At 36.9% G+C, this 25,620-nt stretch overlaps 1 protein-coding gene across 5 annotated transcripts in view; it reads left to right on the top strand.

The window, feature by feature from the left end:
* trit1 (tRNA isopentenyltransferase 1) overlaps window positions 1-25,620 on the top strand; it is a 70,497-nt gene that overhangs the window by 18,998 nt on the left and 25,879 nt on the right. Inside the window, 5 exon segments of one of the 5 annotated variants that reach the window (NM_001044774.1) lie at window positions 9,576-9,716; window positions 14,859-14,957; window positions 17,209-17,363; window positions 19,487-19,629; window positions 19,716-19,827. In NM_001044774.1, coding sequence (NP_001038239.1) covers window positions 9,576-9,716; window positions 14,859-14,957; window positions 17,209-17,363; window positions 19,487-19,629; window positions 19,716-19,827 — 650 coding nt within the window. 5 annotated transcript variants of the gene reach the window in all.

Here is a 25,620-nt window from a genome sequence, read left to right as displayed (position 1 = left end):
TCTTTAATCCTAAATGTGCCATTTTACTCACTGTTGCGTTAAATTCAGATTAGATTTTGTTCCCAGTCCTCTTTTCAACTGAAGGTGGAGCTCTAAATGCCTGTGTGTCTGTATAATGGAAGATTCAATAATGAGACTATTGCCCTATGCTAATGAGGGAGAGATTGTCACTAATGGGTGGGGCTTTCCCTCTCTGATGATGTAGAAAGGAAGAATGTCAAATTGTTTCTGTAGACTATTTTTATCAAGTGTGGTTCTTAAAAATACAATTAATAAATTGTTACCATTAGAAGCTGGTCATATTATGCACACTGTTGCCACAACTGTGATAAAACCGCTTATAAAAAGGATTTTTGCATTATAGGTCCCGTTCAAAAGTCCATTTTGTTCGCTGTGCTGTACTCTTAAGGCTACCTCTGAGCTTGCCTTGCTCGTAGTTGTACATTTTTACTTCAGCATGCTGTTTGTGTTGCTCTGCAATAACACTTGAAGCGCTAGCTGGCAGTAGATTTTTATGTCCTTCTGTGTTGTTTCTTCGTGGGTGTTTTCTTTTTTCGGAATGCTACTTTAATGTACAAGTAGCTAAAACTTTCTCATTTAAAGGCGGGAATCGACGCATGTGCAACAACTTTAATCGTAAGAAAAACAGAACAGTTTTCCATCTAGTGCTACTTTATAGGTCTCGGCACTTCTAAACACTCGCTCCAACAGGTTTGCACGGTCCTCAGTTCTGCTCACACTGGTCTCAACTATCAAGTCGATCAATTGCAGAGCTCGCGCTATGCGTCGTTGCAATGTGTAGTTACGTTTTTTGAGAGGTCAGCATCAGCGTCTGCCACAGCGAGGGCTATGCAAAGGCTGCACCGAACCGTACGTGTGTGCTTGATGCAGAAGTATAAATCAGCCTTTACACGAAACATTCAAATGTTTAAAAAACGTGTCTAAAATGTAGATTTCTCTTTTCACATTTCTCATTCTTTTATCAAATTTGATGCCGCTTGCCATCATTTTGCATTAAGCCGTTTACTTTGATGTTTGTCAACATTAACAGTTTTACCCATATAACAAGTGGCAAAATGTTCTACTTTTGGACTGATGAACATTTCAAATGTCAGTCCACAAATCATCAGTGAGGAAAATACTCTTTAAAATCTGTAAATTGACTGACCATTGACCATTGATTGATATCAGCATGACAAGCGAAACAAACTGTATTTCGTTCCTCACAGCAGTGTTTGTGTTTGCTTCAAATTAAATATGCTCTCTTTGTTAACTTTTAGAGAGAAATAAAAAGAAAGTCAGTCTTTGAGTCCACTCTTTGAGTGGAGGCTAGGCTTGGTGTCCGTGAGAGGCTGGTACAGAGCCCAACTAAAGGGGGTAATAAATAGGTATGGGGGAAACAAAACCTGCTAATGCCGGCAGCACTTAAGAAACGTGGCCCCAAATAAGAGCCACATGACCAAGCTGGACATTCACAGAGCCTTCTGTCAATTTTTTGCCCCACACATACAACAATACCCCATCCTTTCTTTTTCTTGTTAGTTCTATGTCATTTTAGTCTTATCATGGGCTGCTCATGCATGCTAGGGGCTCTATACAACTTTTTGAGAGAAGAGAAAACATGCATATATACAGTAAGTCAGAATTATTAGCCCCCTTCAAATTTTTTTCTTCTTTTTAAAATATTTTCCAAATGGTATTTAACAGAACAAGGACATTTTCACACCATGTCTGATAATATTTTTTCTTATGGAAATAAGTCTTGTTTGTTTTATTTCGGCTAGAATAAAAGCAGTTATAATTTTTAAACACCATTTTAAAGACAAAATTATTAGCACCTTTATGCTATTTTTTTTCTCGATAATTTACGGAACAAACCATCATTATAAAATAACGTGCCTAATTATCCTAACCCGCCTAGTTTACCTAATTAACCTAGTTAAGCCTTTAAATGTCACTTTAAGCTGTATAGAAGTGTCGTGAAAAATATCTAGTCAAATATTATTTACTGTCATCATGGTAAAAATAAAATAAATCTTTATTAGAAATAAGTTATTAAAACTATTATGATTAAAAATGTGTTGAACAAATTTTCTCTCTGTTAAACAGAAATTGGAGAAAAAGTAAACAAGCGGCCTAATAATTCAGGGGGGGCTAATAATTCTGACTTCAATTATATTTTTATATGATGGTTGCAAAATATTCTGTGGTTGTTTGCTGTGAACTGTTAGTGGTGAAAGTCAAGGTTTTTCCCTGAGAAATTAACTTAACTACACCTTGCGTTCTGTATTTATTGCAATTCTTTTTTCTCTAATTGGGTCTGTACTTCACATTTTTGTATTAGTATTGTTCATATTTAATTGTATTTCTGTATAAATTTCAACTTGTGTACAATAAGGTCATGTGAATTGTCACAGCGGTTTATAAAAGGCATAAGAAAACAATAGGCTCACTTGATGTTTTTTGTTAAAGAGCCCCTATTATACATAAAAAAAGGGTTATATTTTGGTTTTAAGGGTCTCCAACAAAAATCTGATTTGCATACAAGGTAGGGATGCTTAAAATAACCGAAAGGATGCGTTTGTAACCAATTAATGGTATCAGTTAAACAATTGAAAATATCATTTTATATATTTTTAGTTTGGCTGCATAAGGGGCCTATCGAATGCGCCTTTGTATAAAGAGGGGAATCTTTTGAATTGTTTACTAATGGCCGAAATTGTTTTGAACACGGCTCATCCCAGTGCAGCAGTTTGTGTTGTCAAGACAACTACAGAGAACTTTTAAAGAGCATGGTTTCCGCTACATTCATTCTTCCATGGCACGGACTAAAATGCATCCCTCCACGGCTACATTACCCATTTATAACATTCAGTCATTGTTGTTGTTGTTTTTAATAGCGAATTATAATCGCACCAAAATGTATTAAAAGGTAAGTGAATTATAATAGTGCAAACTTTTCTGTAACCGTAGTAGTGCTGTGCGCTATCTTTAACCCTTTGAGGTTATGTGCTGACAGACTAACTGACAGGTGCATGATGCGTGAGGCTAGCAAACACGACGTAGCTTTCAGTTAAGATGAACACAGTTTCTATAATTATACTTCATTTATAGAAAAAGGTCTATGGCTCCGCATGTAATCACAATATCTTGCTGGAGTTTATATCCATTTCGCTTTACTTCAGGATGCATTAATGCCGCTCTGTAGGTCTAATTGGAGACATTCATAAATATTCCTAACAAATCTTATAAATGTTGGACATACTCACTACATAAATGCGCTAAGTCTGCCTACAGACATATTTTGCAAAGAAGCAAAATGGAAGTAGAATATTGCCGTTTGATACTGACGAGTTGACGCCAAACCAGCGCTGATGCTGATCTCCTCTTGGACCTGCATCATAAACACAACAAATAGGCTTTACCTTTCATTTTACAGCTTATAAAGCATGTATGCACGTTAATGCAATATATCATATTTAAACAACAAAACGGTTTACAAAAAATCAACATATGCATGCGTTGCCATTGTCTTCAACACGCATCGCGTGCGAGAGAAAACCAATTATCAAGACATAATCTTTAAAAAATGATTTATATTGAAAATGTAAAAAGGTTTTGTAATATAATAATAACAGCAGGGCATTAAATAAATGTATATTTTTCTTGGAGAGAGCAATTTGAGGAAGTCTGCTTTTTTTATTTGACGGAAGACTAAAAACATGATTAAAAAAAAACAAAAAACAGCCTATGCCAGCCTTTAAAAAGGATCAGTCAGTGTTTTCGTTTTTTAATATAGATTAATCATTTAAGTTGTAAATAATTTAGGGCAGGGCTATTTATTTTATTTATTTTATTTAGTTTATTCTGGTTTTCTATGCTATTGGAAACCCTGCATGTGCGTGAAGATGCTCTTTTGTTATGTTTTGTTATTAAAAAGATAGCATATAAATCAGTATTTTAAAATTCAATATTTAATGTGTCAGACACAAAATAGGCTTGTCAATTTGTTTAAAAAAATGTATTAGTAATCTGACCGGTTAAACGTTAATAACAGATTAACGAGTGGTGGTTGTCGGTTAGTTAAATGGTCAAAAACACTTTTGCCTGATAATATGCATTTATTTTTACCTTATTATCCCAGTGACTCCCACATGATTCGTTCAGCAATTCATTTGTTCTCAAACCCCTCCTTAGCGCAAAGCTAATCTGTGCTGATTGGACTCTGATTGCAGAGTGAAATGGCCAGCCCGGATTATCAACACTATTCAAGTAGTCAGAATTCATAGTATATGTGTGAGCATACCTGCCAATACTCCTTTTTTTTTTCCGGGTGTCTCCCGTATTTCCAACACAACCTCTTGGCAATTCATAACTTTTTGATTTAGTGGCTAATTCGTATGAAATCATACGATCTAATTCGTACAATTTAGTATGATTTGCTCAACCCCCAATGACAGGGTTAGGGTTAAGTGCCACGCCTCCTTTGTAAAATCGTACAATTTTGTACGACTGTCATTGTACGAATTAGCCCCTAAAGTGACAAAACATAAAATTCTTGCGTTTTTTTTTTTTTCATGAGATCAGGCTGGTATTTCAGAACCATTTCCTGCCACCCGCTCGTTTTGTTAATTAGCCTGTAATTTCAACCTCCCCCTCTCACAAACCCTTGGTCGCCAACATTGGTATAGGATCTGATCGTAGCGGCTGCCTGAAACACGCTTCAAGTAGTTAACTTGCTAACACCACAGAACCCAGTTCTGAACAGTGTTTTTTGAGCTTAAGTACATTCTGTTTCCACTGATCATTCTTGAGATGTTTCAGCAGCTTAATTAGAGTTCACATGTGGTAAATTTAGGTGTTTGGACATAATTTGAAAAGGCATACACTTGTCTATATAAGCTCTCAGGATTGAAAGTGCATGTCTAAGCACAAACCAAGCATGAAGGCAAAAGAATTGTCTGTAGACCTCTGAGGCACAAGGCTGGGGAAGGTTTCAGAAAAATTTCTGCTGCTCTGAAAGCTCCAATAAGCACAGTGGCCTCCATCATCTGTAGGTGCAAGATGTTTGGAACCACCAGGACTCTTCCTAGAGCTGGCTGCCCATCTAAGCTGAGTTGTTGGAGGAGAAGGGCCTTTCAGTCAGAGAGGTGATCAATAACCCGATGGTCACTTTATTAAATCTTGATTAAATCACACTGAACTGAGCTAAACTGAACTAAACTTAAACACTAAAAACTGAACTACACTGTTCCAGTTACTATGACCATTTATGTGAAGCTGCTTTGACACAATCTACATTGTAAAAGCGCTATACAAATAAAGCTGAATTGAATTGAAATAAACTTTGTCTGAGCTCCAGCGTTCTTCTGTGGAGAGAGGAGAACCTTACAGAAGTACAACCATCTGTGCAGCAATCCACCAATCAGGCCTGTATGGTGGCCAGACATAAGCCACTCCCTGCCTGGAATTTGCCGTAAGGCATGTGAAGGATTCTCAGACCATAAGAAAGGAAAGTCTCTGGTCTGATGAGACTAAAATTGAACTCTGTAGTGAACGCCAGGCTTTACGTTGGGAGAAAACCAAGCACTGCTCATCACCAGGCTAATACCATCCTTTAGCAGCAGGAACTGGAAGACTAGTCAGGATAGAGGGAAAGATGAATGCAGCAATGTACAGAAACATCCTGAATGAAAACCTGCTTCAGAGTGCTCTTGACCTCAGACTGTGGCGACGGTTCATCTTCCAGCAGGACAATAACCCAAAGCACACCGCCAAAATATCAATGTAGTGGCTTCACAGCTACTTTGTGAATGTCCTTGAGTGGTCCAGCTCGAGCCCAGACCAAAATCCTATTGAACATCTCTGGAGAGATCTGAAAATAGCTGTACACCGTCGCTTCCCAACTAACCTGACAAAACTTGAGAGGTACTGCAAAGAGGAATGGGCAAAAATTCCCAAAGACAGGTGTGCCAAGCTTGTGGCATCATATTCAAAAAGATTTGAGGCTGTAATTGCTGCCAAAGGTGCATCAACAAAGTGTTGAGCAAAGGCTGTGAATAATTATGTACATGTGATTTTTTTTATTTATTTATTTATTTTTTTTTTTATAAATTTTGGAACAATTTCAAAAAATGTGGTGGTCCACTCAACTAAAGTCTATGTGTGGGAAACACTGAAAATTGTCCCAATCACCACCCTTGTTTGTTAGTCAGCTGACCTGATATGGCCTCGCTGTTGAACGGTGTAGCTTCTGGCATGCTGGTCTTTCAGACCAGGCACTTTACTGTATTGATCTCTAATTGATGCAACGCACATGATGAAGCTCAGAATATACAGTCTGGGGCACTGTGTCCAGCTAAAATTAAGATTACTCTTTATTAAGCTCTACATCACTTTTACATGAGCGCTTTGTTATGGCTGAGTTTCATTGACTTATTGGAATTGCTATATGGCTTACAATGAGAGGAATAACAAGCAAAAACTGAATGGCCAGTATAATTTCAGTCATAATCCATGTTTTTGGTACAATGCAGCAACGTGTATGAATACCTTTTTAGGAGCTCTTTTTTCACATCACATGTTTTTTTGCCGAAGGTGGAGAGCAAGTGGTCTTTTGTGGCCATTTTGACTCATTTGACCCATGTGTGTTTTCAGTATGAAAGGGATTTGATAATGCTCTTTCTAGTACATTTGATAGTGGTTAAAATTGGACATGCTCAACATGTTTTAGAGACCATTTATATTATATTTGACGTTCTCCACTTTGTGATTAGATTGAATGGAATTCATGTTAATATATGCTACAAATGACCTTAGTGTTTTGTGCATTTAGAATGCTTTCATGGGTAGGTCCAGTGTTTTTGGAGCAAATCTCTGTCCTTTCTAAAATATTTGATTATTTGCTTATCATATTAGATCTGGGTGATTAATCAAAGGGGATTTTTGTGTAAGCATCTTGTCAATAAAAAACAGTTCTAGTATAGTTCCAGCATGTGCTTTTAAATGGAGCTGTATTAGTGGTAGCTTAATCCACTTGTGAAATCATGACGTTTGGATTACTGTTTCCAAATCCAAGCTGCTAGTAATTAGAATAAAAAAAAAATATGACCACTTTTTAGTCAAATCACACATTAAAGTAAATCTTATATAAAATCATGTTGTACATGACAGTCTCTGGACTGGCCGCATCAATATTTTAACAATATATAAACAATAAATCACTTTCTGGCCATCTGACATATAGATCATGATTTTCAAATGTATTGCAACACTTTGAAAATGTTTATTATTAAAATTTTTTTGAACCTCCACATACAGTTTGACTGTAAACGGTAGTCACTTTGCATGACACTTAACAAGCCCATGTATCGTTAATCTACACAGAATATTTGGAGTTTCCGCACAAGAAAAACCTCTGGCCTCCTTTGGGGATTTACTATTGATCATAGAGCTGTGCTTCCTCTAAGATTTTCATGACATTTGTAACCTTGCTTAATCACTATTGTGAAGCCTTAAACATACTCAATAACTTGTCCTGACTTATAACTTAGGGCTGTGCAATTAATCGAAAATCCGATTTCGATTTTGGCTTCTAACGATTATGAAAAACCATTAATCGAGATTAATGATTATTGCATCATATACTGCCCCCGTTCCAGTTGTACACATGTTGCTCTTAAAAGCGCAAACGAGAAAGCACACACACAGTCAGAACAGTAGCATTCGGTCTCATTCGCACACTGAGACGAGCAGAGCACACTCATCTAAAGTCATCTTAACGTGAGCGCTTTAATGGTCAAATAGGTGTCAAAACGCAGTGTTTAGTGATTATTCATATTGACCCTCATTTGTGTAATAAACAAGTTGAGAATCAAAAGACAGAATATTTTTATCTATTGTATTTATTTCCTTTTCCTTTCCAGGGAGGAAAATAACTGCAGTTGACGTCAGAATTATAAGCCCTCCTGAATATTAGCAACCCTTTTCCCCCAATTTCTTTTTAATGGAAAGAAGATTTTTTTCAACCCATTTCTAAACATAATAGTTTTATTAACTCTATTAACTGATTTCTTTTATCTTTGCTATGATGACAGCACATAATATTTTACTCGATAGTATTCAAAATACAAGCATTCAAATTCAAAGTGTGATTCAAAGGCTTAATTAGGGTAATTAGGCAAGTCATTGTATAACAGTAGTTTCTTCTGCAGAACATCAAAAATATGTTGCTTAAGGGGGCTAATAATATTGACCTTAATATAGGTTTCAAAATATTTAAACGCGTGTTTTTTCTAGCCAAAATAAAACAAATAAACCTTTCTCCTGAAGAAAAAATATTGTAGGAAATACAGAAAAATTCCTCATTTGGGAAAGATTTGTTTAAAAAAAAATTCTCTGGAGCGCTAAATAATTTTGACTTACACAGTAATCGTTTTGATTAATCATGATTACAATTATGACCAAAATAGTGATTTATGATTTTTCCCAAAATCGAGCAGCCCTACTATAACCATCAGTTTGTTTTTGTTAAAAGTCGCCAAAAATGTTACATTCTGTACCCTAAATCCACAGTTATGAAATGTTATGAGGCTGTTGGTAAACTCCCTGCTTTAAAACCATCTTAACAAGCTTAGCGGTCCAAAACTGCATTGTGTTTTTATTTCAAGATTGAAAACCAGCTGTTATTGATTCCAAGTTTTCACAGAGTTAGAGGCCAGTAAAGGCGAAATATTGCATTCAAGAGGGCTGGCTCTGAAAAGCAGCCATTTTATTTGCACTGTAAAAACCAGAATTGAAGTACCATGCCAAGTTCTGGGGCGATTGTTAAGACTTTCTGTGTGTTTTAATCACTTCTCTTTATTGGTGTTTACCCTATTGCAATAGGAGAGTATGGCCTGTCTCTCTTCATATGTTGTTCTTCCCACTCACCTCACTAAGATTTTGCTGGCAGGGATGTCCTGTGGAGTGCACAGGGGAGAAGATATTAATAATTCAGTAGCATTTCTTCCTAACTTGCCGAAATCAGCACGCAAGGGCAGCGGAGTTACCGTAAGCTGGTCTGAGTTTAGCTGGGGACGTGCACGCATGCCCTTGATAATAAAGCCCTATTGAAGCTCTTGAGTGACCAAAGAACCATGCTTTTATAGTGACCACTTAAAGACTGTTGCCACATAACTTAGGGTTTGGTTTGGAAAAGAGGTTCTTATTTAAATAACACAATCCTATTCTTTCCTGTTATGTTTGTAGATGCATGTCTCTCTATTTTGTTACATGCTAACATCTGCTTTTGTGCATTAATCAAACTGAACAATAGAATTATGACAGTAGATATGTAGGACAAGGCAAAGAAGTGCCAGTGACCTGTTTTACCTCTGTCCCACTGCTCCCAGCATTTAAAACTGGGGCTTTTTAAAGGATTCATGCAGTGATCATGTCATGATGAATCAAGCACAAACAGTAATGTGGTCTACGAAGCATGTGATATTCACAATTCTTCTCCAAGGAGAGTTTTAGCCTTTATGTCCTGAATTAACCTTCGTTGTTTATATCCTCTGGTTGGTTTCTCATTGCAGGTTTACAAAGGGCTGGACATCATCACCAACAAGGTTACAGAGGAAGAGCAAGCCCAATGTCACCATCATATGATCAGCTTTGTGGATCCATTGGTTAGTGGATACACAGTGGTGGACTTCAGGAACAAAGCTCTTTCTCTCATATCCTTTAATGCATGCTTCAGAATCCAGAGTCTGCTTGAGTGGATGAAATTCTTTTATTCTTTTTTTATCATGTCTGTGCTTAAGTCAGGTAGAAATGACTAGTTATTTTTTAACAAGTCAGTTATGAGATGTACAGAGTGTACTTTTTCCCTCCCATTTTGCTAATGGACACAGTTTTAGACAAACCTGAAGCAGAACATTAATGCATCTCTGAGTTATTTTTCCATCCACCTATTTTTTGTACGTTCTGCGTAGATTAACTGTTAACCGAAAGGGTGCATTTCATTCTTCATTTTTCTTTTTAATTTTTGATGCAAGTTTTTCATAAAGTGATGAATTTGTTCCCTTTGGATAGAAACTGCTTTATTTACAAATGTTGTCTGTGATATCCTAGTTTTGCGCATCAATCTAATTCGCTTCTTTGGAATGAAACATAGCTATTGTTGTGTTTTATGTTGTGTTTGGGTTTAAATTGTATTCATGGCCATTTTAAACTAGCCAACTTGCCAGCATATACAACACTTTATAGTAGAAATGTCATTTAAGGTCAGAATAACAACGCATGCGAAAATGAGTGCCGTTTAGCAGCAATGAGGACATTGTAAAATAATTTAACTTGACAATTTGTAATGTTCCATTATGTATTTGAATAGGGATGGTTGGTTCTTTACTTGAAAGCTCAGATTTGATTATCATAATTATTTGTGTACAGAGTTTGAGGTTTACTGTATCATTATTATTGACACCTTACAGATGTTGATCTACTTTTACCTTTGCAGAAACTTTGTAACATTTAGTTTATCAAGTTTAAAAGTCTCTTTAACACTTATGTTTATTTTATTATAAAGGTATTTTAACATTATGACAAAAACATTCTAGTATTTTGAAATGTATTGTTAAAAAATAATAATTATCGATATTGAATATGAAGAAATGTGATATCGTGAGAATTTATTTGAAATATCACCAAGCCCTAGTTGGCTGGATGACTAGCTGGCCGATATGTCCAATCTATGCTCTTTATAATTAATGGTTGTAGAGATTCATTTAGTTGACAGGCGCTTCTAAATATAAATGCTTTTTATTTAGCCTCTGCGGATGAAATTAATGGGCCATTACTCAGCCGTTTAAGATATGATCTGCAAACCTCTTAATGAACGCTCTGAGTAATTGTTCTTTTAAAATGTCGTCGCCTCTCTGACATCAGTGACACGGCTTTTGTGAAGACTGCGGCCTTGTTTGAATGCAAATCCCAATCTTTTAATTTTTGCGTCTTTTGTGGAATGTGGCATTTCCCAGTGCGCCACATGAATGGCTCTGGCATTTTCTGAGTGGGCGCTGGGTTGTACTCCCTAGATATGCTCTTTCAGTAAATGCAAGGGCATAACTAGAAATGCGTGTAGCAGAGACGGAGAAAGACGCGTCGCTGTCCTCGTTTTCCCCGCCCGTCTGCTGCAGATGTTTGCGGAGAGATGAGGAGGATATTAATAGCTGAGGGAGATGCTGTGAGGAGGTGGGGTGGGTCTCTCTCTCTCTCTCTCTCTCTCTCTCTCTCTTTCTCGCTCTCTCTCTCTCTCTCTTTCTTTCTCTCTCTCTGTGTGTGTGTGTGTGTGTGTGTCTGGAGGAGCACTGCCGCAGACGCCTCAGACATTCTTGCACAGCAGTTGAGGAGTGGCGGGAGATGAGAACACTGCTTCTGCCTCCATACTGAAGAGCAACAACACCTACTGTACAGCAGTACAGGGTTAATCAGAAGTAACGATCTTATTTAGGTTTATGAGATATAACAAAATAAAATTTACTTTTGTTATAGTGGCATAGTTTGACTATGAAGTTTATTTTAAAAGTAAAGCAAGACATTTACGAGTTGTGTGTAAATGAACATTCTGAGCTTTATGCCCTAAATCAAAAACACCATTTTAAATGAGAATGTAGCAACGGCGTAAATATCACTCAAGTAATTTTTGTAGATTTAGAAATTAAATCTGCTCGTGTTATATTGTAGGATGTGCAAGGTCAAATTGAAATTGTAAGCAATTTCCATACATATAGACCTTTCTGCAAAATAACCGTCAATTTTTCGGAAAAGTCTGTATGTGTGAACAGGCCCTTTTTAAAAATATCGTTACATTCGTTTGGGCAATTTTCCGAAATAAGAAGTTGTAAAATTACCGGTTAAATGCCAGAATGCTGCTCTGTGGGAACACAGATGGAAAATTGGCAGAAATAATGCGATCACGATTAGAACGTGTTGACGTGAGATGTCTTCTCCAGCCAATCAGAACATTCAGACGCATTCACATCTGTGCTGTTTATGAAAATAAAAGCCTTTCAATTAAGGCTGGGCCGATAAATCATATTATATCGAATTGCAATTGAAATTTGTCGATAACAATAAGCTCTGGACTTTTTTTTACTCTTTATTGATCTAAGAGCCAAATACACAACATAAATGTACAACAACGGGAATTTAGAAGCGTGTTAATTTTAAAGAAAAATTTACCGAAAATTGATGTTATGCCATTTATAGACCCTCTAATTTCTCTGGCTTCAGTAATTAATGGGATACTCTTTTAAATCTGGAAGGATTAACTTATATCGAAAAATATATTATTATCGTTCATTATGGAAAATAATTACAGAGATTGCTTTTTTGCCCTATTGCCCAGCCCTACTTTGAATCCGTCTCCAGACACATTTAGCTGCTGCGTGTTAGTCAGATAACATTTCTATGTTCATTACTAATGCCAACTGTGGATGAAATTATTGGTAATATGCTTAGGATAAACTGCTGTGAGTTTACCTGAAGGAGTGCTCTGGTGAGTACATTTCGACATGTGAAAGTGTTCCTCCATATGTTTACATTGAAGTTGTTCACAATACTTATCCATTCACAGAATTTGTAATGTAATCAAAAGTTTAAACATTTAGCTGCAGTTTGCGCTTCTTCATTTGGATGTCTCTGCGACAAAAGCAGTTGCTTTAACTAAAAGTGAAACTATCAACAAAAGCCTGACCCCTATTATGTTTACAAATACAAGCGCAACCGTTTAGAGGCCATGTCTGATCAATGATATCAAAATTTACCCGTATTTTGGAATGGATGTGTGAATGGTCTTTTCCGTAAAAAATCCGGAGTGTCCTTACCTGTGTGAACAGCGCTTTTTTTTTTTAACTTACCGGTTAAGTCGTTCCGGAAATTTGCTGGATTTTTAACGATATCACTGTGTGAAGGTGGCTATAGTCGACCAGGCATCACAGTGTGGAACACATTTGATTTGTGGATTTAATTGCAAAGTTGAAACATAATAGTTAATTATTGGCTCATGGCCTGTTTTTGTTAAATTTCTAAAAGTTTTAATTGTACAATATTTTATTACTTTTTGTTTAATATTTTGGTTTTAATAATCACAATCAATGCAATTTAATTACTGAATTCTAGTAAAAAGTATTGGGAGAATGGTCTATAAATGCTCAAGTAAATATTGAAGTAGAATAAGCAAGACAATTTATTATCTAAAATTTACTAGTGTTGTCACGATACTGGAATTTGATACCAATCGATACTGTAATTTTAAAAAATTCCATTTCCCGCAAACATTTGAGCACTACTGAGCACATTCTTAAACATCGCTGATTGCCATTGTGTTCACATGCTTAACAGAAATGACTGTGATTGGCTGTGAAGGTCATCGGTTTACCGAACTCAACCGATGACCTTCACGACCAATCACAGTCATTTCTGTTGAGCACATGAATACTAAGGCTGCGTCCGAAACCGCCTACTACTCAGTAGGTACTGTATTTGAATTTAAATGTACTACTCGGCCGTTAGAAAAGTACGTTCTATACAGTATGAATTTGAAAAGTATGAATGGAATTCGGACGTACTACATTCGCCATTTTGTCATGGTCACGTGACCTACCTGCGTCAGTTGCGTCGCCTCACTTCCGTTCATGAATTCTCTCACGGGGCATTATGGGATGCGCACTTCAAAATCTTGCCAGAAGTAGTAAGTCATCCGGGTACTTCTCGCCTACAGATTTTCGAATTCTATGAATTCGGACATACTACTCGGCTCGCAATCTGATTTTAGCATACTATATAGTAGGGAAGTATGCGTTTTCGGACACAGCCAATGTCAAATCCGTGCTGTTTAGGAACGTGCTCTACAGCACTCAAATGGTGGCAAGAAATGGACTGCACGGATTGGTATCGAATTCCAGTATCATGACAACCCTAAAATGCATTACAGTATCATGACAACCCTAAAATGCATTACAGTAGTATTTTTTTTTCTCGTTATCTTAAAATATGTATTCATTACACTTGAGTTTTTTTTTAAAAATAAGCTCCAAAAAGGTTTCTTTTTAAAATAATTTTTAAGTTCACTCCCAAATTAAATCTACACAATCTATAACGATTCAGTTTTTACAAACATATCTATTCTGGCAAAAATTAAAGTTATTTTCACAATATAAAACCACACAGAAAAACCAAATATTGTAATTTCGGTATATTCCAGGTCCAAAAGTATGAAGATATGAAAAGAAATAATGTAGAGTTATATTCAATCTTGTCCATTTAGAGATCTTTAAGTACTTGCATCTCTTGCAATCTGTTCCTCTGTCTCATTTTTTTCTCTCCTCCTTTTTTCATTTTCTCCACCTCCATCCCCAAGGATCACAGCGATGTGGGTGGGGTGGATGAGTTTCTTTGTGCTGCCGGGCTACTTTGATTTTGATGCATGTGACCTGGAAGTGTGTCTGAGAGTGTGTGTTTGACCGTCTCGAGTGAGTGGGAGTGCTGATGCGTTTTCACGTATTGAAGCAGTTATCAAATTGCTCCTTGGAGATGCCATTTATTACAGTCTTTAACAGAGACCCGGCAGCCATGTTGAACCAACTGCCCTCTCATGGCACCAAGCCTGGACATTATTGTTGATGTAGCTATAGATCTGAGAGTATGATATTGCATTTCAAGCAGTGGTGCACTTTGCCGTCCGACCTATTGTGGTTGCTCACGTATGATCTTTGTGCATAATTTATGCACTGCTTGTAACTGTGTGGCGTCAAAGGATGTTTATTTGAAAAATTTATTTATTGTCTGGGAGATGTCTGACTTCCTTAATGTGCTACATAGAAGACATGCATCATCGGAAGAAGCTCCCTATCATTGTTGGAGGCACAAACTACTACATTGAGTCCATTTTATGGAAAGTGCTCATCGACACTGGGGTAAATGTTGATTTTAGTGTTTCTTGTGTTTAATCAATGGGGTATATGCACAGCTAGTGTCTTTCAGCCAATAATAAACGTGACTGTTTTCCATTTCATAAGGTTTCTTTTACAGCATTGATGTTGTAATGTAGTTAAAATATAATTAGATTAATAGACTTCGTTTAGCGTTCATTTAGTTCTTCAATCGTAAAACCAAATATATACATAAATATATATTCACTATATATATCATCAATACCGCCTCCATGTTTGTACAGTGCTCTCAGCACAATTGTCATTCAACCGCACTAGTCAAGACTAACGCCCATCTGAAGATGCTGGACTTTCTCCTGAATATGGGTGTAGTATGTCAAACAAAGAAAATTAACCATAAAGGCATAACGTTTTATAGGAAAGATTTATTTTATACAGACTTTTCCGCTAAAGTATTTTTATTGATGATAATACAGTCACTTACTGCCCTGACCGTAACATCCGATTCACATGGGGGTTCAGTGCTAATGGAGGGCGTCTCTGAAGTTGGGGCCGACGCGATCATCATAGCAGCGTCAGCCAATGAAGTAAGTCCACAATCAGCCACTATCTGAGCCGGGGTATTTGCATAAAGTGATCTGATTGGCTGGCACTTACATTGGTATGCCTCCAAAGTAAATTGGAAGCGTTTACGCTGAAGCCCTGTATGAATGGGGCATAAGGCAAAGTAGCACCAACTTGCACTAAATTCTAGCCTTATGCTAGTTATGCTTATTAAAATCAGCAAACAATGTAAATGAAACATGACAAGACGCAGCAGTGCCAGAAACTTTTATTATTGTCAGCTAAGTGAAGTAACGGCTAGTTTTTGAAGTAACATAAGATTATAATAAAACAGTGCCTGTGCCTCAATGTGCATACTTTCCACCCTGAATTATTGAATGCTACAAATGTTATATACCATTTAGATCAGAAATTATGGATATGCAGTTGAGACGAAGGGATATTGATGGTTTACATGAGTCGTTCTTAATGGAGATTCATCCATTAACAAATCTCCCTCTTCGTTACCTTGTGCGTTCACACCGAAGGTGGTGAGAGAATCAAAGTTCACTCTGGTCAGCCTGGCGACAATGCTGTCTGCCTTCACAGCTTTGTTGGCGAGCGTGTTAGAACTCACTACATTGATCTTGAATTTAAAGGAGCCGTTGCAGCATATCAGCAAATCAGTTTCATTCCCGCATAAAAACATGCTTTCAAGTGTAAAAATAGTTTACACTTTTTATCAGATTCATTTAACTATGGAAGATCTAGTTGGAATAATAATAAAAAAAATAATAATAATCAAATAATCAAAGCCCCTATGATCAAAATCTTTGTAACAAGTGTGATCAGAACCGAAGTTCTCGGGGCTGTGTTCTCTGAACTCCTCTCAAATAGTGGACTTCTACATTCCGATTTCTTGCCGCTGAAGCAGGTCATTGCTGATTACCATAAAGTTGACTTGATTTCAACTCCCCTCGACGCCCACCTGGCGAAGATGTGCTGCTCACTGCTTATCGCCACCAGCTTCCATTGAAAATAAATCACTACTGGCTGCTTTGTTCTCGTCACTTACGGTGTGTAAGCACAGTTAAGTGCAAGAGGTGGTGTGTTTCAGGAATTTTAATTAAATCAACTTTAACAGGATGGATAATACATTTCCATGCATACAAACACATGCTCTTTGTTGGCGATGCTCGTGCGGCTGGTTATCCATCCATCCATCCATATAAAAAGTGATTAAAATTAAAAATATTTGCTTGCTGACTACTGCATCGCGTAACCACTAGCACTGTCAGTAGTAAAATACTGGGTAAAATAAATTTCCTTTTTTTATTTTATTTTTTTTTTTAAAGGCATGGCATGGAAAAAATGGAATTTAATGTAGCGCTGATACCCACTTTATATGGTAAATCAATCAGGCTGTGAAGATCACTGATTTTTGAAGAAATCAGATCTTAAACATTGTGATTTTTGTAATGGCGTAGCAGTTACTGAAGTTTAAAGCCTGCGTGTAAATACCCCATTTCTCTTTTTTTAAAACCTAGTGGACTGCCTACATGGGAAGCATTCTGAATTTTGATATTCTTTAATGTTTACGGTGCTCCCTTGGTAGTAGTAAATGAGGCAGCTTATTTTGAAATGGCTAGTAAGTTTTAGTGATATTAAGAAGAATTTTGTGCATCTATTGGCAGAGATGATCTAATCGAGTCCTCCTCTGTCTGAAACTCAGCAAGGGAGTGACACAGAGCCAGAAAAAGGTGTAGGTGCTGATTCAAGAGCGGGGCTAGAAAAACTGGGTGGTCCTGAACTTCACAGACGGTTAAAGGAGGTGGATCCTGACATGGCCGCCATATTGCACCCTCATGATTCACGAAAGATTGCAAGGTATTTACTTTTGTGATAAAGCAAAGCATTGAGACAAAGCATTATAGGACAGAAAAGCTTCTAACTAGAGCTGTTAGCAATTTTGATTTCTATTTTGACTTCCAATGATTCTAAAAAACAGTAATTGAGATTCAATGATCGAGTTGTATCCTACCCACATTTGTATTTAGCTAATGTTTTTGCTGTATTGTTGAATTTCATGATCTCTGATTAGTATAGGTGTAATAGCAATCTTATTTACAGAAAAAAATTTGATTAAAACAATCTCTGGTGTGACCTAATAGGGTTTATTTGGAAAAGAGTATGGATGCTTCTATCTAAACCTTGATGTATACCATATAAGAGGAAGATAAAGCTAAATAGATTTGTGTGCTTCAAAGTTACATGGACCACAGACATCTGAACAAATCTAAAGCAGGACAGGGAACACACTGTCACCTTAAAAAGGATGTAATGCTCAAACATACACTATTTATTTGCTTTGGATTTAAATGGCAGTGTGAGTTTCTTTTTCTTTATTTATTTTTTTATTATTTGCTTTGAGCTGAACAAATCTATTTAACAATTCTGTGCACTTCCTGCCCTACGAGTAAGTTTGATTTAGGTTGGATCTTGATACAAAGCCCAAAGTCTGCATTGGTTTTTGCATCACATGCACTGTTCTCATAACTTTTGCCATGGTCACACTAGAGTTTGAGCATGTAAAATTCTGTCTATGGCTCTGCGTAAAGGGTCAGGATTAAACGATGATTAGACATTAAAAAAAGCAAGCGATTGGTCCATATTTTATATCTGTATAAAGAAAGGTCATGTTTTGATCTTCGATTGGTCTCACGCACTCACATGATGCGATTTCGCAGGTCAGAGTTCAGCAAGCTTGAACTTTGAAACACAGCAAACTGCGAAACCTGTCGCATGAGCCTGCGTTTCCAGTCTGTCGCATACAGCAGATTTTAGCTTCAACCCCAATTAAACACCTGAACCAGCTAATGTAGACATGCGATAGACATCGCAATCATGAGCCAGCATTGCAATCTTCCACCCTGCCATTATATCGACAGATCATTCTACCTATTTATGCCAGAGTCCCACGGAAAAAGTGAATGACGTGGTAATTTGTGTGTAACTTATCTTTATTTATGATTTAGTTATGGCTAAAACAAAGACCATGCAGGTCAGGTAGTTGAAACGAAATGCTATAAATAATTAATTTGTTATGAATTAATTAATTATTCATAAATAATTTCCCTACAACGACGATGACATCGTCCATCGCGATGTTTCACATTAGACATCGTACAATGCCAAATTATATAATGTGTTTTTCATGTGTCATGAAACATCTAGAATATAGTCTTGACTTTGCATGTAAGTTTGTAGAACTCATTCTGACATTTTTAAATTATGGCCATCAAGTCAAATACCTTAAGAGCGCAGTAGTGGTAGTTCACGGCACTTGAACCCACAACCTCTTTGAATAGCAGCCCAGATCCTTTACCACCTCACCCTGTTTACTACTTTATCATTTATTTCTCTATCAGTAAATGCTATTTAGGTTTGCCTCTCACACTTTCTTACAGCAGAGTTGAAGGGAACTTGAATACTGTCTTGCCATCATAAAATTTAGCTTTTTTTGGGCTGCATCTATTTTTCCACCTGTGTGGGAGAGCTGCTGTGGCTTCCAAGTGTGTTACACATTTTCACATGCTTCAAATGGTGTTTGATTGGTATCAGGGGGCCGATTAGCACCTCTTGTGAGCACTGTGTACTTGGTTAATTGATGCCAACCTGTGTGCCACTGCGTCTGCAGTATTGCTGAGCTCCTCTCCCACCATTCAGAGTGCTGATGTCTCCTGATATCAGCTGCCTTTAAAGAAACAAGCTCGATAAATTCCCAAGCACTTTCTCTTTAGCGTGACAGAACTTACTTGTTGTTGTTTGCGGTTCATCATGTTCTTGTTTGGTATGTGGTGTGCTCTTTCAAAATAATTCGTTCACGTGAGAGGTTATTTGGTATGCGGAAAGTTTTTGTGTGTTTGAGAAAGGCATTGTCATTTTAATTGAAATCATTTGCCATTTTGATTCCGTGTAGATGGCCAATTGATTGGATAATTTATTGACAGGAGTCTGCAGGTGTATATGGACACCGGAGTTCCACATAGTCGACTTTTGGAGGAGCAGCGAGGACAGGATGGAGGAGATTGTCTTGGGGGTCCCTTGCGGTTCCAGGATCCTTGCATCTTCTGGCTGAACGGCAAAACAAATGGTCACTAGCTGCCAAATATTATAGAGCAATTTTGTAACATGTCTTGGGTGTTCTTATTTAATTTTCTTCTTTATACTCACCTTTAGTTCTGGATGAGAGATTGGACAAGCGTGTGGATCAGATGTTGTCACTTGGGCTGATTGATGAGCTTAAAGATTTTCACCTGCGCTTCAATGAGAAGATGATCAAAGAGAGCAGGTAGATCTCTTTGCTGTATTATTGAACATTTCAAAATATGGTTATAATTAGGGATGCACCGATATAGGTTTTTTAGCCGATATCAAAAACCGAAAACTCTTAGCCGATATACTATAGCTGAAAAAAATTTATTTTTCAAATTGTTATATTTTATATTTTGTTTTAAAAACAATTTCATAAAAGTTTTAACTGATCTTAGAATGGTTTACTCAAAGCAAAAAGCTCAAAGTTGCAAGGTGATTATATAGACCTTTATTCATTATTTCACGTAAATCAGTATGCCAAAAAGAACTTATTTCCTTTTCTTTGCATAGTAAATCAACATGTATATTGACTGTTGCATATAAACAATTGGCTAAATAACAAAATGGGATTTAATTAACAAAGTTAAATATTGTTTAAATAAAATGAAAGAACTGAAGAACTGAGACCAGCTCAAATGTTCCTGATTAATTATATTAACTTGTTTTGAAAGGTGTTTTGACAGTTAAATACAGATTCGGCCAGATTTGGCCCATTTTAGATTCTTTTAAACACATGTAGGTGCTGATTGTCAATTAGACAATGCTTCTATGTTTTTTCTTGCTGTCAATTGTGGTAAAATGAACGGTAAAAGGTTTATGATAAACCGTTGTAAGTTTCAAACTTTAACTGAAGGCCCTGTGTGATGCGTGTGCACGCGAAGCGAAGTCAGATTTATCCTCTGAGTCAAATTTTGATACAAAGTTTGATGACTTTTGAGTCAAATTTTTGAGTTGAAATTTTGTTCTATGCTGATAAAACTTAATACAATCTTACATCAACACATGGCAAGCAACATGTTGATAATAACTATAGGTGGGCATAGATTATTATTTTATTTTTATCTGGATTAATTTTTTTGCCGAAGACATTCAGAATATAATATGTGTGCTACCCAAATAATAAGTCTTTGAGTACGGGTTTCTCAAGCCAGGTGGCGCATTACTCTCACCAGTCCTTAATCCGAATTTGCGTCTAATATCCCAGTTTGTCATGGGGGCATGAATGAAATGTTCATGAGTAAAAGTAAAACTGCCGAACTGCAGTTAAAGTCAGGCATCCTGCTGATTTGATTCAGACGAGCACTATTTTGTCAGACAGCTCACCGGTTAGGTACATATCCGCGCTAAAATATCAAGGTTAAAGTCATCATAGCTGACTTTAGAATAGACCCAGCTCCCAACCCAACTTTGAGAATGCACGAGGCAGGCTGTTCTGTACAATTACGTAACCTTAAATTTATCTGCCTAATTTTGATATCGGATCAATAACATTACAAATATAATTTATCGGCCGATAACGATATGGCCACTCATATATTTTGCATCCCTAATCAAATTATTTGCCTTACTCTGAAGACAGTAATATGATTAAGGTGTTTACATGAGTTGCTTAGTGAGTGTTCCTTTCATGTTCCCCTTATAAACGTTATAGTACCTAGCTCGATTAACGTCATTGTCACCATTCGACACTAGTCTACTCCTCCAATTTACGCAACAACAGTTTGTCTTCGTCATCACAACATATGTGATTTTGTGCTTTTCGTTTTTAATTTTGCTCAACTGCAAAAAGATAAAGCGAAAAGTACTACAAAACGGCAACTGTCTGTACAGCACTTCAATAATGCGACTAAAATAGGAATACTCCACAACCTAATTTGATTTCTGTTTAGTTGAATTATGACTTTAGTTTGATAAAGATAATTAAATCGCAGTTTACATGGAAGACTCTTAGTCGGAGTATTGTTTTAATCATATTAAAACAGAGTATTGGTGTCTATGTAAACGTGCTGATTGACGTAGCTAATATTTACCAAATAAATTTTGCATTTCAAAATGGGTTGTAATTTAGTGTTGCTTGCATGGATTGACGAGTGTCTATAATGTCATTTTTCTAGTGTACAATATCAGTCACCCTGTCTTTTGGGCACTTCTGTAGTTAAGGATCCTCTATTTGGAATATGAAAATGGGTCAGATTTGTTTTGTGTTCATAATTCTTGTATTACCTCTCAATGAAGCATGTGAAACATGACTGCGTGACACAATAGCTGCACAGCTGTCTTTTCTTTTCTTCAACTGTCAAAGCTATACAAGAAAGCAAAGTTTGCTGGCTGAACCTGTTCTGCATGTCAGACCTTTGAATTTAACAAGTTCTAGCAGGTTTAGCACTTGCTGTTCCTGTCTGGAGAGAGTTTTTGTGAAGTAATGGTGGTGGAAATCCAGGGTTTTGACAGGTGAAACGTTTTCAATATCTGATGTAATTCAAGCTGATTTTTAGCAAAGTCACTATGACAGTCTCAAGGAATTAAGTAATTTTAGAGTACATGATGTTACAAAAGTATGCATAGTTTGAAGGATACTAATCCAGACTTACTGCTGCATAACATTTAATGTGAACATGATGACATTAGCTTTAAACTTATTAAAGGTGCATTAGCTATTCAGTTCATATTTATAAAGGTCTCGTCATGCAAATTGTTTTTGAACTAAACATTTCATAGTTCATCAAAGGCAACCAAGGCCATGTGAACATATCTGTAGAGCATGCCAACATTTCTATTATCTTTGCTGCTTGTTTTAAACTTCGAGACATAACATTTCCTACATTGTAAACCCATACTGACGTCAATGGCACCTCAAATTGTGTGGGTTTTCAGGATAACTCTATTATGTTTCTTATGAAGTTTTTTTTTTTTTCTGTGAGTAGTAAAACTGATTAAACATAGCATGGGCTCTAGTTTGAGGACATAATAAAGTCTTATACAAGTTCCATAATATTACAGATATTTGGAGGTTGACTATTGCACTTAACTTTTTTAAGTTGAAACTCACTTGTGACCATAAAAAAAATCCAACCAAAATTCAGTTGAGAATTTGATCCATCAAATATACCCACTAACATAGAACAAATCAGATACAAGTGAAAGTAAATAATTTTTGTTTACATTTTTATTTTTATTTTTTATTTTATTTATGTCCTTCAGGGGTTTCTAAATCTTCTAAACTGTCCAGGATTCAGCTTTTGGTTTTGCTTTCTAAGTTCTCATCATTTATATTTTATGCCTGATTTACTTTCGCTTGGAGAGAGAAACATATAATTAATTATTTGATCTAAATGAATCTGATAAACTTTTCTGTTTACTCGGGATGAAATTACATGTAAACCATAGACTGTAAAAGATATGGACATAGTATCCATCACGTAGCCAGTAGGTTTCTGAAGAGCGCAAATGTATCTACAAGTATTTGTGGCCAGCTGTCGCACGTTTGTTCACACGTCATCGCACCCACTGGGGATGACCAAATAAGGGCAAAGAGGCGGAGCATCAGTGGAGCTACTAACGCCTGCTAGCATTCTGTTAGGCAGGCTTTTCTTTTGGAGAAACCATTAATATTTCATTACCTGCCCCTCATTTGTGTTCTGACCACATGTACTTGATTGAATAATATATCAATAGTGTTTAGTCTTAACAAGCACTGTTGTATTACATTAAGCCACTAAGCATTGTTCTTATGACTTTTTTTATAGGAGGAAAAGTACTTCCAAATACTTCAAATACAGTCTGTGTTAGTAAATGCAAGACTGTTTATAAAATCCAGGCATAAAACTGAGTTCAGCGACTAATCAGCCGGAATCAGCTGAGGTGGCGAGCAGCAAGATCTGTCACTCAAGTGGCCACACCATTAATCATGCGCACTGTGAAACTGGCCAGTTTAGCACTGCAGTCAGAGAATATCTGGATTTCCAGGAGCCAGCCCCCAAAAGCGAGTCAATGAATTGCAGTTTCAGTAAATTTTTATTCTTGTAATCATTATACTTTTTTGAGATTATTATTCCATAAATGTTTTTATTCCTTTGTCATTTATATCCTATATGCTGTGCTGTGTGTGTGCGTGTGTGTGCGTGCGTGTGCGTGTGTGTGTGTGTGTGTGTGTGTATATATATATATATATATATATATATATATATTTATTTTTTTTATTTTTTTTTTTATTTGATGTTGATATAGTACATATTTTATACATTTCTAACATGCTTTGGCAATACTGTACAAAATGTCAGCAGCAGATTTTACATGTCAGTGCCTGCACATGGCTCCTTAATAGAATAAAAGTTAAACAAATAGTGGAATTTTTAACAATTAGTTTTAACAGTCTTTAAAAATTGTTAATCACTTTTTTGTAGCATGTAGCATGTGCCCGTGAGTAAAAGGTGTGTTTCAATCTGGCTACCACCGCAGATTTATTGGTGGTCAGCTAAGAATATCAGTTACATAAAAATACCCTTGCAACACCTATTAGTAGCCTAGCAACTAAATAGAAACCCCCTGGCAAACCTATATGACAGCCTGTCAACTACTGAAAAAATCCCCATGCAACCCACAAAACACTAGTAATCGCACAGAATCCACCAAGACACTACTGATTGCTGGTTTACAGTCACACAGTGGAGCAGTGCCTGTCAGTGAATTTGGCAATCAGACTTTAGATATATGGTCCAACAGATCATGCTGTAATCATTTAATCTTGAACTAATCAGAACATCAGCAAACCCGTGATGCCGTCATTTGCGTTAGTCTGTATTTATCGATCCACTAACAATATTTGTTTAATAAGGTGATTAATTATTGATCGTTAGAGCTTTCACATGCTCTGTTGTGCTGGGCTATTGGCGGATGGACCGCACTGCGGTGTGTGTGTGTGTGTGTGTGGATGTGTGTGTGGATGTTGATGACACAGCAGTGTCTGGGGTTTGGCCGCTCTGGGTGTGGCTTTTACTGATTGATGGCCGACCGCCCAGTGCTTCATCCAGCCGATCACTCCCCTCACCTCCCCTCTCAGACGTCTTCGTCCTCAAAGTTGCCACACAAGCGCTTTTCTCCTTTTTCCTCACGTCATCCCACTGTCTTCCTCCCCCCAGTTCCTCTTCTTTATGTCTGCATCTACCGCCCTTCCGCCAACCCTCTCACCTTACTCAGAGAGCAGTCACAAGGCAGCAAGGTCAGATTCGGCCTGTCTCTCCTTTCCATTGCCACTCGCTCTATCTCGCACTGTCCTGTCAATAAACCCCCCTCCCCTCGTCTGTGTCCCTGTGACCGGTTGATCTCTCTTTCAGTTTTCTGAGTTGTATGGCGACTCATTTTTTACCCCCAGGGGCTGGTCTTCTAATGCACCCAGTGACCGCGTTTCCATCTAAAATTGAGTCCTTTTCAACCGTGGATGTGATTTCATCTTTCGAGTCTGGATGAAATGGATGTCTGTGTGATCTTTTACTCACTGGCCACTTCATTGGACATGCGTTTTAAGTACTGGGTTGAGTTTTGGACCTGCCATGCAGAGTGTCCTAACAACACACAACATGACTAGTTTTTATCGACAAGCTATTTGACTGTCTACACCAGACATAACATAAGCGTGTAAATACCAGCCATTCAGGATAATGCACTGCGCTTTCAATAAAATGTACTGGTTTTTGACCTAATTCATACATTTTAAACATTAGTAAATGTGCATGATGTTTTGTTTGTTCATATGTTGCTAGTTATTATTATTATTATTTTTAATTTAATAGGGCTGCACAGTTAATCAAAAAAAGATTGTGATCTTGATTCAGCCCAACACACAATCTTAATTCATCTTTTCTACGATTCAGCCAATTATATTTTTAAGGTCAGGAGAGAAGCGTAAAGCAAGTGTCACATACTATATTTATAAGGTGTAAATCTTAATGTAATGATGTATTTGCGGCTGCAAAATAACACACGTGCTGAC

This window comes from Danio rerio, chromosome 19 (assembly GCF_049306965.1).
Source record: "Danio rerio strain Tuebingen ecotype United States chromosome 19, GRCz12tu, whole genome shotgun sequence".
Lineage (NCBI taxonomy): Eukaryota > Metazoa > Chordata > Actinopteri > Cypriniformes > Danionidae > Danio > Danio rerio.
Note: the sequence above shows the minus strand (reverse complement) of the source record. Positions and strands in the feature narration are given on the sequence as shown.